Here is a 20,032-nt window from a genome sequence, read left to right as displayed (position 1 = left end):
ATTTTCTTATCACTTCTTAGGTTTGCTCCATAGTTTTCATTCCCTCATATTAACATTTAAAACATATTTCATTAGATAGAGTTCTCCATTTCTATGGCTTCAAGTAGACAACCAAATAGTAGCTACATTTGATTTTTCTATTGCTATAGATGATAAGGGAACAAGTTCTAGTTCAGGCTCACCAAAATTCTCAATTTAAGACCTTATGTCCTAGTACAAAAGAAGCTTTCAAGAATACTTGTAAAAAAGTGCATAACTATCAAGGTTAAAAAAATTCTAAAATTTCAGTACATTTTTTATTCTCCAAAGTTTCTCTTCCTTGGTTGCACATGGCCTAAATCCTAAAGAAAACTTTGCCACAAGTACCTTCATCCTTAACATGAGTATTTACTATTATCATATGCTTGAGTTTTTATACTTTAAAATCGCATAGATTATCCTTGCTTGGACTTTATTATTTTTGTCACTTGCTCACTAAAAAAAAGAAAAGTAAAAATACCAAATAATTATTTTATAGGCACAATTGTTGAGACTCCATATTTTGACCCACCAACTGAACTTTGACTAGACTCAGACAAGTAAAAATACATACAAGAGTGGCTTTTGACATATATTTTCTAAGGAAAAAAAAAACCATAGACCTTGAGGGGTTCTACAAGTAATAATCCTGTAATCTCTTTTTGATAGGCAACTTCTTGAATATGTAGAATAGAGACCCTTAAATCGATTTGAGAACCCAACTACAAAGTTGCTTCCTAAATTGAAACATCTAACAATGGTGAACACATATAAATGGAAATTAATGGGAAAGGAGTTTTGTAGAGTAGGTGGGTTTTCCAAGTTAGGGTACCTCATTATTTTTTCTGATGTTTTGGTGAAATGGATTAAGAGGGAAGAGGAAACAATGACTTGCTTATAGCATCCATGTTTTCAAATTTGTGTTTGGATGGGCTGAAATACATAACTATGTTCAAGAAGTTGGTTTTGTGTCCCATACATGATGATTTTGCTAAGAGGTTTAGTCCCAATGGAGGTCCATAGAACTATAAAGTGCACATCCCTCAAGTACAGTTTTATGAATGGTTGAATAGAATGGAGGTTTCACACTTTTGTTATTTGTTTAAATTTAAACTGTCAATGATGATAATTCATGTTTTCATGAATTGGAACTTCATATGTACGAAATTTAATTGATCAAATATAAGGAACACCTTTCCTCACCTAGTGATTCCCTTTCTCCTATCCTCCATAGTTTTGAATATCTTAAGATAATATGTGTTTTGAATTGCTTCATGTAAGGATTCAAACAAGTTGAACTCATCATTAAAAGTAAACCTCTTAAGTGATCTAACGATGGAGGATTTTATCCTGCCCAACACCTAATTTTGCTCAAAGCCTATTCAAGAAAACATCTTTTATTTGGAACAGAGGCCCTTTGGCCTTGCAAATCAAGTCTCAAAAAACAAATTTGTCATTGGAGATCAAGAATGATTGCTAGACAACTAGACTCTAAGATTTATAATTCTTCTAACTATAAACTCATTGTCGAAGACAATATTCAAAAAATTATTTCTTCAAATGACCTTCGTGGCCTTTTTTTTTTCAATTTCAATTTTCTTATCTTGTTGATATGCACAAAAGAGAGTACGTCCAAGAGAAATAAACTAGAAAATAATTTGAAAATCTTCTCTTAGAGATAACGAATTGAAAAATTTTAAGAATCTTTTGTACAATTGTATCTTTGTAGATTTCAAAAATCTTTTACACAATTGTATCTTTGTAGTTATCCAATAAAAAAAAAAAATTTGAAAAGAAAGAAACTGGATGAAAAACTTTTTGAAAAAATAGAAAGGTAGCCTCCAAAGATATCTCTCATTTATAAGAACATGTGAAAAATATCAAGAAAAAAGATTCCTAACATCTAAGCAATTTTATTGGTAATCTGCAAGAAGAAACAACTATCAACTCAAATAATTTCATGGATTTCAATGAGTTTCAAGCCCGTGGATTTTAACAAGTTTCAAGTCCATCAATTTCCTTTATAAATAGAGTCATGAAGTTCATCACAAGGCAGAGGTAATCTACAGCAAATAAAAGCTAGAAAAGTGTTCCCAAAATCTTCTGAGTTTTTTTGTAATTCCTCTTATTCCAAAAATCTTTCATTTGTAATCAAAACCCTCTGTTATCAACAAGCTTGTATCAAGATTCAATCTCTTTATAGTCAAGGTGTTATTTTAATACAAAGTTTATTTTAGATTCAATTTATGTGTTTTATTTTATGTTTTAAATTATATTTACAAAATTTATCTTTTGATTTATGAACTGTTATACGTCCTGGGTTGAAATTCATTTAAAAATTGATTGCAAACCTACAAAAGATATTTTACAAAAGCATTTTAAAATTTTGGTTTCAAAACAATTTTTTTCAAGATGACAAGCTTCACTTTCAAATTTTGATTTTGAAATTGAATTTATCAAAGGAGAGTTAAATTCTCTTCCTGACTTCCTTACTTGAGAGTTTTTGTAGGGTAAGGACTCTCAACCCTAATGGGTACTCTCGTTAAGCCTGTATGTTAGACAGTTTTGCAAATACTGTAGATTCATTAGTTGCATCACATAGTCAACATGATTTTGTTAATTGTCAAAACACTATTAATCAACATAAGAAGAAATTTAATTATATTAGTCATAATATCACTCAATTTTTAAGCAGAACTTGGCTCTAAAACCATTTCGACTCAAGACATAAAATAGTTAATTGATGATTATTTAAAGGTGGTTAAGAACCTAATTATGAGATTATTGTTGAAATTATTTTTAATTGTTATCCAAACTTTTCCATGAATATAAATGATCTAAGAATCTTGATATAAGCTTGTTGATAATGGAGGGTTTTGATTATAAAGGAAAGATTTTTGAAGTGAGAGGAATTACAAAAAATGCAATTTGAAATGGTATTAGAGTCAAGTTCTACTTAAGAACTGAATGATATTACGACATGGAATAATCTGTAATCATCAATTTAGTCCCAATTTAATTGTTTCTCTTAGTTCTAGATATCCCTACGTTTTTCTACCTAATAGACGACAAGACACCAAAATTTATCTAATTCGGTCCTTAATATGATTGATTCAAACCTTGCAAATGGTCCTATTTATTTTAATTGTTATCCAAGTTTTTCCATGAATAGAAATAATCCAATTATTTTGTCAAATTTAACTTTAAACATTAAAATGAAAAATATGAATTTTGTAGAAGAAGCTCAAACAATAGCAATAATTTATAAGATATATTACAAAGTGATGACTACTCAATTAAATCCTAAAGCTGTGTCAATATGTCAAAGATGAAACAGTATTACTACAATATAATCCTCATAATACTCAAGCTTATGTTCCTAAAAAACTCAAATGGAATGAAATTACTCAAGGAAGTCAATGGGAATTAAAAAACTTAACAAGTCCAAAACGAATTAAACCTCTATCAACCCCTTCAAAAATCATACAACAAACAGATGGTACTATTCAAATAGAATTTGGTCCAACTTCAAGATATTCGTTTACTCAAGAATTTCTATTTGCAAGACCCTCTACTTCAAGTACAAATTTAAACAGTGTTAATTTTGCCCAAAATATTCCTATTCCTATTTACCAACAATAAGAATCTTCGTCTATGTCTCCTACTTATTTTGATATATGTCCTTCTCAAGTCAATATTATTCATAACAAAAATTATAAGAAAATTCCTTTTGAGCCTAATGTTGAATGGATTAAATTAGATTATTTCTTCCCCTATAATAAACCTAGCTAGAAGAGCCTATTTTCAAACAATTCCCCTATAATAAATCTAGAAAAGCAAAAGTGTCTAGTAAGAAGGATGAGGCCAAATTCTCATCTAGAAAGCTACCCTTCAATATTAAAACACAATGGGGTTAATTCGTACTTCATGCAAATGGTTTACCATCATCATATATAAGGATAATTTTGATATATATTCTTTCTATTAAGTTCATGAAAATAGAACCATTTGCCTAAGTAATTCACCAATTTCTTTTTCTTTTTGTCTAAATAGTATACATTTACCTTTTTTCCTTTTTCTTTTTGAATAGAATTTCACTGGTGGCAGCCTTTTCTATAAGAAAATCACTTAAGCTTTAGCTTGTACTATCTTAACCAATTGTTAGGCCATTGAAGCCTATAAGGATTAGATATTATATCCATCATAGACTTTTCATGCATTTGACTCATCCTAACTTGCAAATGTTTTCAATTCAAATTAAAATTAAGAAACTCAGTGCTTAAAAACGTCTCATTACCATTATAGTATGTTATCCATTTGTCTCTGTTCATGCATAAGAATGGCATAAATTGATGGAATTAATACCAGTATTTGTGAAGAAAATTAACGGGCGTAAAATTAATGTATGACAGCCCAAATATTTGTACATGGTATATGTTTGGGGAGGCTGATAGTGTTAATTATCAGTAGCTTGCCACAATTGGCTGGGTTGTGAGTCCAAAACCGATGGGGAAGAGCGGGTCATAGTGAGGATCCCCAGAATTCATTGGCAGTTGGTCTACAGTCTTGAACCAGGTGCGAGGAAGCTTGCCGGTGAATCCATAGTCCCCAAAAAGAACATCAGTCACACCTTGGCCTTCAGTACCTGGAAGCCATGCAGCAACAAGAGCATGGATGGATGAAAGATAGGGCTGAATGACGACAGGGCGGCCGGAGATGACTACAACCACGCACTTGACCCCCGAACATACATTAGTAATCGTGCTAGGACCTGGTTCTGAAATGGTTAAGTTCAAACTATCCCCTGCAGTCTCTGCATAGGGGGGCTCTCCAATGACAACAACGGCGTAGGAGAAGTTATTGGACTTGACAAATTCGGCATCAGGGTTCTCGGCAAACACGATTTCTGTGCTAGGGTCAACGGCAGCTGAGATGGCGCTTAGGATGGTTGTTCCTGTTTTCATTATTAATGCCCATTAGTTATGTGCTGAGGCCTGAGCGTAATTCCCAAATGCACGCATGGAATGGGGGAGGATGCATACCTGTGGTGTGATTGTTTCCGCTGAGTCCCTGCCAAGTTATGGTCCAGCCACCACACTGATAACCCAAATCGTTGGCATGGGTTCCGGCAACTAGGATCTTGTTTGCCTTCTTGGGGAGAGGTAGCAAAGGAGCATCTGCCTCATCTCCGTTCTTCAGAAGAACAAGTGACTTCCTAACGGCTTCTCTAGCCAAATCTCTATGAGCCTGTTCAATTAATACTTAGGAAAGCATGTGGTTAAGAGATTAGAGATAGAGAGGAGGGGAATTAAACCTGGCTTCCCAGCTGGTCAACAAAACTGAGGTCGGCCAAGGGGTTCTCAAACAAACCCATACTGAACTTGACTCTCAAAATCCTGCGGACAGCATCATCAATACGGCTCATGGGGATGACATTGCTCTCCACGAGGTTGGTCAGAATATCAATGAACTCGGTGTGGTTAAATGGAAGCATGACCTGAGAAACACCCAGAAAGGCTTGAGAGTTAGGAAGCCCATGCATATGCATATGCATACTTGTTAGCATCAAAGGAGGGACTTAAGGGAGCCACAGACCATGTCAATCCCAGCTTGAACCCCGGCTTGGACAGAGTATGTGTAGTTTGCATGGGGCGGTGAGGTGATCCTGTCAATGCCCTGCCAATCGGAGATGACGAAGCCCTGCAATATTTATACAGAATAATGCATGCAGTAGCAGTAGCAGTAGTTAGCGCTTTAATTTTATTGATCGATTGCTTGCTTCTCAAAATTTTGAATTGACTAACGAATAATTAAATACATTAATTACCCTGAATTGAAGGGTGTTTTTGAGGAATCCAGTAACAAGTTCATGGTTAGCATGCATCTTCTTCCCATTCCAGCTGGAGTAGGAAACCATGACTGTTGCCACACCCTTTATGATGGAGGAGTAATAGGCGGGCATGTGAATGCTCAGCAATCCATGCCGATCAATAACGGTGTTGTTCTCATTGATGCCGTTAGTGGTGCCACCATCACCCACAAAGTGTTTTGCACAGGCTGCTACCTTATCCCTTTTCATAAACAAGAGTGTTTGAGAGATCGAGAGGCAATAATTGAACAACAGAAGATCATCTAAGCTTTTATTTTTGTACACTACTTACCGTCCATGACTCCCCACTATTATGGATAATAAAACTAAAAAGCAAGAAGCAGACCTATCAAACCCTACTCCTTACACTTACTTTCCATTAACATAAGGAACACCCTTCCGTGAGTTGGCAGGGATCTCGCCTTGTAACCCAGGTACGATTTCTGTCATTGCTCGAACAATATTGGGATCCTCACTGTAGCTCTCGTAGCACCGACCCCATCTTGGATCTCTGCACACCTATTATGTATACAGTGGGTTCAAGATTAATCAAAGTGATCAATGTCCTTATTTTACCTACAGAAACATATGTATATATGGCATTTAATTTTGTGAAATGATTCTCATCATCAACTCAGATTGTATACCGCAATACATGGAGCAAAAGCATAAGAAATGCCTGTGGCTCTAACTTCAATGGCGGTTGCAGCACCAATCCTCTTCACAAGTTCAGGATCCCTGCAGGATGATATCCATCAATGACAGCATTGCAAATTAAGGCTAGCTTTCCAGAATATTGTTAAAAGGTTGAAAGGGCATTCGTTTTATCTGTGCTTGCCTGGTAGCCCCAAGACCAACATTGTGGGGAAATATTGTTGCGTTGTACACATTGTTGTGCCCATGAACAGCATCTATACCGTAAATCATTGGGATGCCAAGGCGGCTTGACAGAGAACCCTTTTGAAACTCATTCACCATGTTGATCCAATCCTCTGCAGTAGCTTGGATTCCAGGCCCACTCCCTCCACCACTCAGTAAACTGCCAATTGAGAAATCCTTCATGATCTCAGGAGTGGCATTGGCGCGTTCCAGCTGCACCATCTGACCTATTTTCTCTGCTAGAGTCATTCTGTTCATCAGGTCTCTGATTCTAATGTTTATGGGCTGTTTTGGGTCTTTGTACTTCTCATAAGCCGCTTCTCCCATGGCTGCCAAACCAAATACGAGCAGAATCCCTATCCATATCACTGAAATCTTTGCCATCTTTGCTCCCCAAACTCTTTATGACTACGAATTGAAACAAAAAATTCATCACCGTCAGTAATTTAATTTGCACTAAAATGTACGTAAATAATTATAGTGATGATGAGTCAAACACCTCCACGCCATGAAACTATCAAACACAAGCACATTATCAACTAACCTGATAGCAAAAACAAGAGCAGTCTGAGTTGTTCTTCACAACTCTCTGATCTGAAACAAGCATTGAAGCCTGGAATTTATAGGAGCATGGGAGCTACATGTTCTTCTACAGCCTTCTAAATTTAGTGCCCTAATCCAAACTAATTCCCTTTACCAGAATCAGGTTTGGCTTAATTCGCTGAATTCAAGCTAAGTTTAGTCTTCTTGTTCAAAGACCCAACTACAAATACAATCACAAGAAGCTATTTATAGCATAAACATCTAGCTCATGCCAATTAAATGAGAACCATATCTAGTAACTGCTTAAAAATAACCCAAATTTAGGAGATAAAAGAAAGCTAAAAGTTTTAAAAGAAAACAAATGAATCACTTTGATGATTCTTCCATTGATCACTATTTCTCACTAAAACTTTGAAGCTCACCAAATCGCAACTTACTTTACTTGTATTTTCTTAGTAACACATAATCACTTATTAGTCACAATAAATTTAAAACCAAAAATTTGAGATTCTGATTTGCGGTTCTTTTTCACTCTGTATAGTTATTTTCACCTTCCATTGCCTCATGCCCTCCAATAATTAGAGTGGTTATTGTCTGATATAAAGATTCTAAGGAAATAAAAAATGTAAAATAATATATGAGGTGTTTCTTGAAATGACAGGTTGTGGCATTAGAATGAGGGGAATTATGTAAACATGGTCAATTTACAAAATATGGATAAAAAGATAACCCAAAAAAATAATTCTCATTTCATACATTGGAATAGTACCCACTTAGCATTATTCCAGACTACCCTTAGATGTGTTTTGGTCATAAAGTAATACTATTTTGAGCTTAAAGTACCTTTGCTGATTGAACGATATACCATGATGAAGACTCGAATGTTAGGATGTAGAGGTCATGACAATTTAGATTTGTTAAAGAGCATAATATACATTGTAAACTCAAATCCTATAAGCTTAAACTTTTAGGAACTTTTTCTATTCAACGTGATATCAGAGTCTCATTTGGTGAGAGGCTATATATTCAAATCTCACCATCATAAGTTTATTTACCAAACATGTTCATATCTCATCACTGTAAGTTTATTTCCCTAATTTATTAAGCTCATGTTTAAGCCTAAAAAAATGAGGCTACATGTGAGGAAGGGTGTTGAAGAGCATGATATATATTGTAAACTCAAATCCTATAAGCTTAAACTTTTAGGAAAATTGGTTGTTCATGAAGATTAATAACAAAAGATTAAAATAAATAAAGATGTGACACATCATTAATTCAAAAACTTTAGTTTATTGTTTCCAATTTTATTTGTATTTCACACATTTTATTCACTTTTTATTTGTTCTCAATGGATAATTAACCTTGAATTGTAAATTTACACTTAGGGATATATGGTGACTATATAGTAGACACTAAATTCATAAGCCATTATGTCTCAAACTAAAACATCCCCTTTGAGGATCATGAATGTTTTCTTTAGGTTGTGTTTGGATCCTGGAAAATTTGAGGAAAAATGCGAAGGAAAGAAAATAGAAAAGAAAAAGTGAAGGAAAAAAAAGGTTTAAATTTAATAAATTATTTTTATATATTTCTTCAAACTCATTTTACTTATTTCTCTCTTATAACAAGATTGACGAGAAAATCATTTTCCTTAACATTTTTTTTTCTTTGCCTAGTATTTTCTGAGAACCAAACATAGCCTTACTTTACATGATCCACTCCCTATAATATGAATTCATTAATGTTTCAATTGATTATTAAAAAATTTATAACATATATAAAAAAAAAGTAATAATTTGACCATATGAAAATCAAGTTCATCACAACTACGAAAAAGGTTTCAATAAAGTACATTAGAGCATCACGATAAATGATAATGTGCAATTTGCGAAAAATTGAAAATAAATTAAAAAGTAACCAAATATGGTTTATCAAATTTTCTAAATATTAATTTTAATTAAAGAATAATATTTTAAGAGTCCAAACTATTGAAATATATTTTAAAAATCATACAAAATATTAACTTTAATTAATAAATAATATTTACAAGGTATCAACAAGTATTTTTGTCAAGACACAATAGAACAACAAACATATATGGAAAATTTTAAAGCCTAAATAGCTCTTTAAGCCTCACTTTCGATTTTAATGTCCAAACTCGAACATTTGAAGATTCTTCAGGTACAGATATAAGGATTCACAGTTTCTTCAAGATCAAGTTAAAAATTTGATGATTCTTGATGGAAAAGTTTGAAGGTAAGAAGCTCATAAAAAATAAATTAATTAAACATATATATTTAAAGTCCCTCAAAACCATGTCCCTAGTGCTTTCGAGGCCTTGATCATAATTAATATTTTATGTAAAGGAGTCAGAGGACATGATAGAAAATTTCAATTTGATTAATAATTTTTCTTAAAGAGAAATTTGTGTATACAGTGTGATAGTCTTTAATACTCAAAGCTCTTGCATCATATTGTAAAAATAAAAAATTAAATAAATAAATAAATAAAAATTGAAAGGTTAAAAAAAATTAAACAACAACAACCTTCAATTTCGATACAACTATAGTAATTATCATAGGCTTTTGGCATTAGTCATGCGTTATCCTCATCAAGGGAGTACTCATCTAATTAAGCTAAGGATTTACTAATGATTAATTTAGTGATTGATTTATAACAACCTGTAATTAATTTATAATTTAAATTGAATTTACTGATAATTAATTTAGAGTTTTTTAGATCAATTTATCGAGTAATTTAATTTTATAGTTGCACAAAAGTTTTAAGGAGAATTGTACTCTAAGGTAAGATGGGCTTGAAAATTGACCCAAGATCCCTATATCACCTATAATTGAATTTAAGGATATAAAATAGTGATGAACTAAAATACCCATTTGACCTATCACATGCTTATGCTGATATTTGTGGGACCCATCATTTATTAAACCTTTTTGTCTTTATTGCACTATTACTCCCTTACTATCAGCCCCTTAGCCTTTTGACCCGATGACGGAGAAAGGGCTTCATGGGAAGACCTTTTGCCCATGGGAATCCTAGGTAGAGAGGAAGGATAGCCTAGAGGTTTGGTGGTTTAAACCCTAGGAAACAAAAATAGGGAGACGGGTCGGACATGTGCTAACCGTGCACGCACCAGACAGGCACCGCGTACACACTAGACGAGCATCGCGTGCGCACCAAACAAGCACAACACATACACCAGACGGGCACCACGTGCACACCAGACGGGCACCACGTGCACACCAGATGGGCACTACGCACGCACCAGGCCCATGTGCGCACCATACCGCGCCCATTCGCGCACTATGTTGCACCCATGCACTCATCAGGCCACACCTGTGTGCACACTTAGCCCACATCCTGCACACTTAGCGCACATCATGCACATGTGGGGCTATGGAGATGGTACAAATGAAGGGTGAAGTTTCTTATGGAATATAATTATTAATTATTTAAATATTCCATTATGACTCCTCAAGGGGGTCTGATGTCTCCTCCAGACATCTTGAGAATGGCCCGTAATACTATTAAAGGGGGTAATTCTTGGGAACCCTATATCACTCTATTCTTAAGCCCTAAATCCTATAGGTGCATGCAAACTACTCTAGACATCTAGATCCTATGCAATGGAAGCGAAAAATAACATTTTTTATATTTTAGAATCAAGTTTAAAGGTATTAGAATTAGCTCCAATTTGGACATTTTGAAATCAATTACATGTAGTGAAGATGAGTTTAGAGGTCTCGTACACCCAAGATTTTTCGCTTGATGACTCATACCATGATCTTGGCACTCCAAAGTGTGGGCTTTGAAAGGGAGAATACTAGGTTCTTTCTCTTTGGATTTGGAAGACCAATCTCTATCAATAGTGACCTAATTCATAGGGATATATGACCACCTTAAGGTCACACCCATAGATTAAAGCCTCCTGTTGACTTTAGCACAAGCTCAATATCCCCTCAAGGTTGAAAGTCCATGCAATATAGTAGCTTAGTGAATTACAATAATTGATAGCCTTACATCACAGTTCATCATAGGTCCTATCTAGTGTACATCACATACACTAGTGCGCTCACCATGGGAAAACCATCTGAATGGTTAAGACAAGTCATCCCTCCAACTAACAGGTAGTGTACTACTGTCTTGGATGGATTGCCTAAATCCATGAATAGATTGTGAACTACTCATCACTTTGCAAGGAACCCATGATGCACCCAAGTCATGTACAATGCAATTAATGTGGGTCATGTATGCTCAAATAACCAATTAATGTAAATATGATAATAAAGGAAAACAAAGAAACATAAATAAATTTATAAATGTATCTTAACTGTCACATCGTGTTATGCTTTCTAGGGCTAAATCCTAACAATAATGACATGTCTCATTACTATACGAAGAGAGGGCTAGGCCATGGCATGGTGCCGCAATAGCAACAAGATGGATGCATATCATGCTGCCTCAACATGGACATGATGATGTGTAGGCCAAGAAAGGGCTTGGCATGCACACGAGATGCATAGAGATGTATGTAGCAATTTGTCTTAAGATGTCTTTGCATTGGGCAAACCCAAAGAAGATGTGTTGCACCACGAATCAGGAACTTGAAGGGTTAGTATGTGGATTGATGTAAGAGGCAACAATATGAGAGTTTCAAATTGAAAGCTAAGAATTGGAGTCAAATTGTGATTCCAATTTGACTATGAGTAGGAGTTCAAATTCTGATTGTAATTATAGTTGAGTAGGACTAGGATTGTACTCCTAGTCAAATTGGGAGTGGGTGGCGCCACAATTATAAAATGAAGGTCTAGAAAGCCTCCGAGCATATAACATAAGAGTAAGTATCAACTTACTAGAGTTATTGTGGGAATCTTGCTAAACTATGTCTTATATTATTGTTCAAAGAGGAAATGAAATACAAGGGCTTGAGCCCCATAATCTCATGTTCCTTAGTAGGTTATTCTTGATTACCAACTCATGTGGAGTAGAACAGGTTGGCTTAGAGGGCTCCTAAGCATTGCACAGTCACAAAACATTGCATAGAGAATTCGTGCTTGTGATAGTTGATATGAGAGCCTAGCAAGAGAATGGCTCTAAGAAGCGCTACAAAATCCTTAAGAGAAAAAACTTCTTGATTGGAAGAATTATTGGGAGAATGGCCACGTGATAATGACACAATGGCCTTGTGGGTAGAACACACTATGGCAGAGATTCCTGTGTAGCAAGATTTGTTAGAGTCTCATGACAAATTCATTGAGGATAGGTTTGTTAGGTTGGGAGCAGATGTCAAGGCCATGTTAGATGACTTCAATGCCATTATACAATCTTTTGAAGAAGACAAAGCAGTCCTTAAGAAGGTTGTATTGGTGCAAGAAACCCTATCTAGTTCACAAACCCTTTCCAAAATTCGGGTCCTAGGACCAAAGGGCTTTAATAGTAACCAAAATGCTAAAAAGTCAGAGAATTTCTTATGAGATATAAAACAGTATTTTAAGATTGCTTGAATTCTAGAGATAGAGATGGTCACTATTGATTACTACTCAAAAAGAGCATATTTTAGATAATAATTCTCATGAGTTTCATGTCTTTTGAGTAGTAATTATGCCTAAAACACTCAATTAACATGGTGTTGCCCTTGCAAGAGTTACTAACAAGTTTTATGAAGTTTTGGAGTCATTTCAAGGTATAATTTTGATAAATTGATGACAAAAGAGATTAATCAAATTGAAGAAAACAAATAAAGTTGATGATGATCCAAATGCATAATGAAAGAAGCAATGCAATCAGTTTGGATTGGGATTTGGAGCTTAATTGAAGGTGGTGGAGATGGATTAAACATGAAGAAATGAGAGAAATTGCAAAGAGGAGTCGGAAAAGCATATTTCTCGATTTCGCATGACCATGCGAAATTTTCGCATAGTCATGCGAAATGAAACAGCATGGGTATTGGCTGCAGCACATAAGGGAATTGTGAAAAGCAATTTCGCATGACCATGCGAAATTTTCGCACAGTCATGCGAAACGCTCCAGAAGAACGAAAATGAAGCTAATGGACTGTCCACTTCGCACCATCATGCGAGATTGCTAGGGGCTCGTGCGAAAATGCATTTTCTCCAGATTCCTTGATGAAGAAGCATCCGGAAGACCTCTAAAATGTTGCCAAGTGTCCTTTTTACCTTGGCCTATAAATAGAAACGAGATGGACTCATTTAAGAACTTTTAACTTTTAACTTTGGATACATTTTCCAATTGTAGAACTTTTCATACTTCTTCTCTCTATATAATTCTCCACTTTCCTTCAGTTTCTCTTATTTTCTCGGTAGCCAAACATGTCTTGTGAGATCAAATCTCCAAGCATGAGTGGCTAAATCTCGTTTTTCTCGGAGGAGGGAGGATCTAAAGGCAAGATCTATGGTGAATTAGAGAATTGAGCTTGAATTGCTAAGGTAATTTGATCCAATTGATTGATTTATTGAAATTTGGGGATTTTTCTCTTCAAATTATCTTGGATGATTACTACAATGCAAGCTAGGTAGATTCATCAAATTCTTAATGTTAGATTTGATGAGATTGAATAGTTGCATTGTGTGAATCACTGGAAGATAGTTTAAGATGAATTGAATTTATGATTCAAATTGATTTCTTGGATTAGATTACTTAATTTGAAGAGAAATTAGATCTAGATCTAAAGCTAAATCAAAAATCGGTTTAGATGAAAATTTAGGTTTTCAATCTAACTTGATGAAAATTATATCTCAACACCTATTCACCATGGAAATTGCTCTCTAGAAAATCCTAACTCCGAGAATCTCACATCTTATTGATTTTCTTCTATTTTACACTTCATTTTTCTCTCAATTTGAATACATTGTTATTTTGGAATTTTATCATGTATTTTCAAATCAATTTCATTTGATCACAATCATTTCTTATCATCTCATTCAAGCCTTAATTACCAAGAATAATCCATCCTTGTGGACGATACCTAAAAACCACTATACTACAGTAGTTTGTACTAAAACCACTTTTTGATCGGGTACAAATTGCTATAGAATAGTGAATTAGGTTATAAATTTTGTTTTGATCCAATAAACGACAAAATCCGAGCGATCAAAAATGGCGCCGTTGCTGGGGATGGTGCCAAGGTGATTGAGGCATTTTCTTTGGTGAGGATTAACCCTTGTGATCCACATCACAAGATTGGTGAAGTTCTCTTTACCGATTCTCCATTTTTTTTATTATTTTTTTATTCCATTTTTTTATCTTTTATTTTTCTTTTTCTTTTTGTTCTTCTTGGTTTGTTTTGGTTTTTCTTGGCTTGTTTTGTAGGCTCTCCATTGCATGCTACATTGAGAATAAAACTCAAGAAAGAGATTGAAAAGGACTTATATTGCTAATCATTTTTGGTTTGTGATCCAATTGTTGAGGAAATGGAAAATCAAGGGGAAAATCAACAAACTCAACAAGGACCAAAGAATGACAATTCTCACATGTCTAGATCAATGAGAGAATATATGCATCCTCAAAGGATAGGCATGGGATCATGTATAGTTCTTCCTAATGAGCCTATTGTGATAAAAACTCACTTGGTACCCCTTCTACCTCAATTTCATGGAATGGAGAATGAGAATCCTTATACTCACATCAAGGATTTTGAAGAAGTTTGTCATACTTTTCAAGAAGGGACTGCATCCATAGAGCTTATGAGATTGAAGCTTTTTCCATTCACATTGAAGGATAAGGCTAAGTTGTGGTTCAACTCATTGAGGCCCCAAAGCATAAGGTCATGGTTGGAACTACAAACAACCTTCTTAAAGAAATTTTTCCCCATACATCGCACAAGTGGCTTGAAGAGGCAAATTACCAACTTTGTGGCATTGGACAATGAAAAATTTTATGCTTGTTGGGAAAGATATATGGAAGTAATCAATGCTTGTCCTCATCATGGTTTTGACACATGGATGTTGGTGAGTTACTTCTATGAGGGCATGTCGCCAACTATGAAGCAATTGCTAGAAACCATGTGTGGAGGTGACTTTATGAGCAAAAGTCCCGATGAAGCTTTTGAATTTTTGAATTATGTGGCTGAAATATCAAGGTCATGGGATGAGCCACATGAAAGGGATTTACACAAGTCCAAGTCTCAAAGCAATTCAAAAGGAGGAATGTATATGTTGAATGAAGATGTTGATCTACAAGCTAAAATGGTAGCTTTGACAAAAAGGCTAGAGGAACTTGAAGCTAAGGGATTTCATGAGGTGAATGCAATACATGATAATCCAATTTACATGGAGCAATGTTCTAGTTATCAATCTATAGAACATGAAGTAAGTGATTGTCCTACAATACCAGCCATGGGGGAAAGACTTGTTGAGAATCATCCGAACATGTCATGGAATTGTGAACAAGAGCAATTTTCTTCAAGGCAACACTCACAAAGCCAACAATTCATGGAAGACTCTCCACAACAAGTTTCTTTGGTTGAGCAAGCTATTGTAAACTTGAGTAAAATTTTGGGAGATTTTATTGGTGATCAAAAGAATATCAATACTCAAGTAAACCAAAGGATAGATCATGTGGAGACATCTTTCAATCAGAAATTTGATAGCTTGCAAACCAATCTCACACAAAAGATTGATAATATGCAGCTTGTTATTTCTAAACTCACAAGCATGCATACGGTGCAAGAAAAAGGAAAATTCTCTTCACAACCCCAACAAAGTCCAAGTGGAGTCCATGAAATTGGAGAGGCAAGTGAAAGTTCTATTGAAAAGGATGAAGTCAAAGCAGTCATTACCTTAAGAGGTGGTAAGCAAGTTGATCAACCTATGCCAAAACCAAAAGAGAATAAAGGAGAGGAACAAAAGGAAAATGTGAAAGAACAAAAAAAAGGGAAAGAGGTGAATGAGGATGATAGATCAAAGGAAGATGAGATTATTAAAGAAGAGGTTAAGAAGAAAGATATGCTCTTAGCTCCACCTTTTCCCATGGCTCTTCAATCCAAGAAAGTGGTAAATAATGCTCCAGAAATTTTTGAAGTTCTCAAGCAAGTCAAAGTCAATATACCACTCCTTGACATGATAAGACAAGTTCCAACTTATGCCAAGTTTCTTAAGGATTTGTGTACCATAAAGAGAAGGATGCATTTGAAAAAGAAAGCTTTCTTGACTGAACAAGTTAGTGCAATCATCCAATGCAAGACTCCAATCAAGTATAAGGATCCGGGATGTCCAACTATCTCGGTGAATATTGGCAACACTTTTGTGAAAAGAGCACTTTTAGACTTGGGGGCAAGTGTGAATCTTCTTCCCTACTCGGTATATAAGCAATTGGGGCTTGGAGAACTAAAGTCTACTTCCATCACACTTTCATTGGCGGATAGATCGGTTAAGTTTCCAAGAGGAATTATTGAAGATGTGTTGATCCAAATCGATAGCTTCTATTATCCGGTTGATTTTGTGGTGCTTGATACGGAACAAGGAACTAATGGACTCAACCATGTTCCTATTATACTTGGCCAACCTTTCCTCGCCACTGCAAATGCATTGATTAATTGTCGAAGTGGGGTGATGCAACTTACCTTTGGTAACATGACAATTGAGCTGAACATTTTTCATTCATGTAAGAAGCATGGTACCAAAGAGGATGAGGAACTTAAGGAGGCTTATTTGATTGAATTGCCTATGGAAGAGCTAGTAAAAGAAAAGGTTGAAGATAATTTTTCAAAACTTGGTGAAGCAATTTCCAATGAACGGATTGAAGTTTGGAGGATCAATGAAGAAATTCAACCTTTGAAGTTAATGAAATGGTCTTTCAGCTTCAAGAAAGTGAAAACAATGAAGCATGGTATGAAAAATAATCCAAAGACCATGAAAAATAAGCTCAAGGAATGGCATGACCAACTTATTCAAAAGAACAAGTTCAAAGAAGGCTATTTCAAGCCACATATAACATAAGAGTAAGTATCAACTTACTAGAGTTATTGTGGGAATCTTGCTAAACTATGTCTTATATTATTGTTCAAAGAGGAAATGAAATACAAGGGCTTGAGCCCCATAATCTCATGTTCCTTAGTAGGTTATTCTTGATTACCAACTCATGTGGAGTAGAACAGGTTGGCTTAGAGGGCTCCTAAGCATTGCACAGTCACAAAACATTGCATAGAGAATTCGTGCTTGTGATAGTTGATATGAGAGCCTAGCAAGAGAATGGCTCTAAGAAGCGCTACAAAATCCTTAAGAGAAAAAACTTCTTGATTGGAAGAATTATTGGGAGAATGGCCACGTGATAATGACACAATGGCCTTGTGGGTAGAACACACTATGGCAGAGATTCCTGTGTAGCAAGATTTGTTAGAGTCTCATGACAAATTCATTGAGGATAGGTTTGTTAGGTTGGGAGCAGATGTCAAGGCCATGTTAGATGACTTCAATGCCATTATACAATCTTTTGAAGAAGACAAAGCAGTCCTTAAGAAGGTTGTATTGGTGCAAGAAACCCTATCTAGTTCACAAACCCTTTCCAAAATTCGGGTCCTAGAACCAAAGGGCTTTAATAGTAACCAAAATGCTAAAAAGTCAGAGAATTTCTTATGAGATATAAAACAGTATTTTAAGATTGCTTGAATTCTAGAGATAGAGATGGTCACTATCATTAGTATGCAACTTACTAGTGATGCCAAGTTATGGTGGCAGACTAGGGATAAGAATAATGATGAGTTAGGAAGGCCCCAAATCACCACCTAGGATACTCTCAAGAAAGAGTTGAAATATCAATTCCTTTTCACTAAAGCCGCATGATTGGCTCAAGATTCTTTGAAGAGATTAAGGCACACTAAGTTTTTGTAAAAGTATATCAAGGAGTTTAGCTCCTTGATGTTGGATATCAAAAATATGTTTGAGGAAGACAAATTATTTAACTTCATGTTTGGGTTACAGGGTTAGGCTTGGATTAAATTGCCCATTATAAAGATGCTTCCTAATAGATAATGTCTCAATTGCTACAAGCAATCTATAACAACTAACATCTCTTTCTCATGAGTAGAGTACCTTTTCTTTACCTTATGAAGCTTCCCACTTTCAAATGTCACTAGATGCCCTTCTTATAAAGACCCCCTCCCAAGGCCCTAATTGATGCATTTGTGTGGACCTCAAAAGTGAGATCTAAGTATGGTAGATGCAAAACCAACTCGGTGGAGATAGTCATTTTTGAACTTCTCATAATCTGTTTGACACTCCATGCCCCACCCCCAACTAGCATCCATCTTTAATGGATTAGTAAAGGGTGACACATTTTTAGAGTAATCTCTTATGAACCATCAATAATAATTTGTCAACTCTAAGAAGGATCTCAATTTTATCACTTGACTTGAAGTTGGTCAACCCTTGATGGCCTGATCTTTGGCTTTATTCATCTTGATCAAACCTTCACTATTTGATGCCTTAAGAAAGTGATTTGCCTTTTTGTAAACTCACTTTTCCTTCTTCACATAAAGTATATTTTCCCTTAATCTTTAAAACACTAGTCTCAAGTGTCTTTTATGCTCCTGTAATGTTCTGTTGTAGATGACAATGTCATCCAAATAGACCACCATAAAATAGTTGCTATACTTGTATAACACCTCATTCATTAGATTGCAAAATGTTGTTAGGTTATTGGTTAGTCTGAACAGGATCATGAGGAATTCATATGACCTGTAGCTGGTTACACATGTTATTTTATCCTTATCCTCTTATGCAATTCTCATTTGCAAGTATCTCGACCTCAAGTTCAATTTGAAGAAAATTGTTAATTTGGCTAATCTATCAAATAGCTTTGCTGCCAATGGGTTTGAATACTTGTTCTTGATCATAACCTTATTTAAGGCCCTATAACCAACACACATCTATAAAGTGTCATCTTGTTTTTTTTTGGAACAAGACAAGAGCACTATAGGGAGCCTCTTGAAGGTTGGAGCAAACCTACATTCAATAGCCCTTTCAACTGTTTCATTAGTTCTAACAATTCTGAAGGTGATATTCGATATGGAACTTGCACAAAAGGCTTGGTTCTAGGTAGTGTCTTGATCTTATGGTCTATGAGATGCCTAAGAGGTAACTCCTTGAAGGTGCATTAGAATCAGAAACACCATTGATTTTGGCAGTCATGAGGACTAATAGCTTCTCTATTTTTGGACAATCTTTAACACGATGAGGTTCATTACAAATGAAATAACCCATAGTTTTGGTCATTTGTTAACCCAACTTAGTGGTTTTCTCCACTTGTTCTGGTGTTGCATTAGATGTCTTTGGATAATTCCAACCCGATTTCTCATAAGATTTTCCTTCTACCTTGGGTTTCTTTATTCCCTTTGACTTGGGTTTCTAATTGGTGAAGGTAGCACCAACCATCTTGTAGTCTACCAAGTAGTTTGTTCTAATCATTGCAGCAAGAAGTTCACACATCATTTATCTTCCATAATAACATAACCAATACTTTCTTCAAGACTTAGAAGAGGTTAAGTCCTAAGTAGGCTAGATGGTAAGTGTTATTAGTTGAATTCAAATTTGAATGATCATATTGACCAAAAAGGCACAACATAGGTGCAAATGCCTTAAGTAGGAAGAATGTGATAGAATATCTTGTTGCACTATCATAAGTGATTTCTAAATCCAACAAGAGCATGAAGTAGGAAACTAAGCTTGATGAAACTTATGAGAAGATGAG

At 35.2% G+C, this 20,032-nt stretch overlaps 1 protein-coding gene across 1 annotated transcript; it reads right to left on the bottom strand.

The window, feature by feature from the left end:
* Nucleotides 1–4,481: 4,481 nt before the first annotated feature.
* LOC117930501 (beta-glucosidase BoGH3B-like) lies at nt 4,482–7,150 on the bottom strand. Its single transcript, XM_034851148.1, has 8 exons — nt 6,726–7,150; nt 6,535–6,625; nt 6,261–6,406; nt 5,846–6,089; nt 5,614–5,718; nt 5,333–5,515; nt 5,061–5,265; nt 4,482–4,972 (listed from the first exon to the last, which is right to left on the bottom strand). Exons 1-8 carry the CDS (start codon nt 7,148–7,150, stop codon nt 4,482–4,484), a joined length of 1,890 nt encoding a protein of 629 aa, XP_034707039.1.
* Between the last annotated feature and the right edge of the window lie 12,882 nt (nt 7,151–20,032).

Source organism: Vitis riparia, chromosome 14 (genome assembly GCF_004353265.1).
Source record: "Vitis riparia cultivar Riparia Gloire de Montpellier isolate 1030 chromosome 14, EGFV_Vit.rip_1.0, whole genome shotgun sequence".
Lineage (NCBI taxonomy): Eukaryota > Viridiplantae > Streptophyta > Magnoliopsida > Vitales > Vitaceae > Vitis > Vitis riparia.
The sequence above is the reverse complement of the archived record's forward strand: the minus strand, read 5'-3'. Positions and strand labels throughout refer to the sequence as shown.

What these genes read in the sequence shown, in the direction of transcription:
- LOC117930501 (XM_034851148.1), bottom strand. Translation starts at nt 7,150, where the DNA reads ATGGCAAAGATTTCAGTGATATGGATAGGGATTCTGCTCGTATTTGGT. An exon ending in TTCAAGCTGGGATTGACATG is followed by an intron (nt 5,516 to 5,613) that starts GTCTGTGGCTCC and finishes GGTGTTTCTCAG; the next exon opens with GTCATGCTTCCATTTAACCA. An exon ending in CGGAAACAATCACACCACAG is followed by an intron (nt 4,973 to 5,060) that starts GTATGCATCCTC and finishes TAATGAAAACAG; the next exon opens with GAACAACCATCCTAAGCGCC.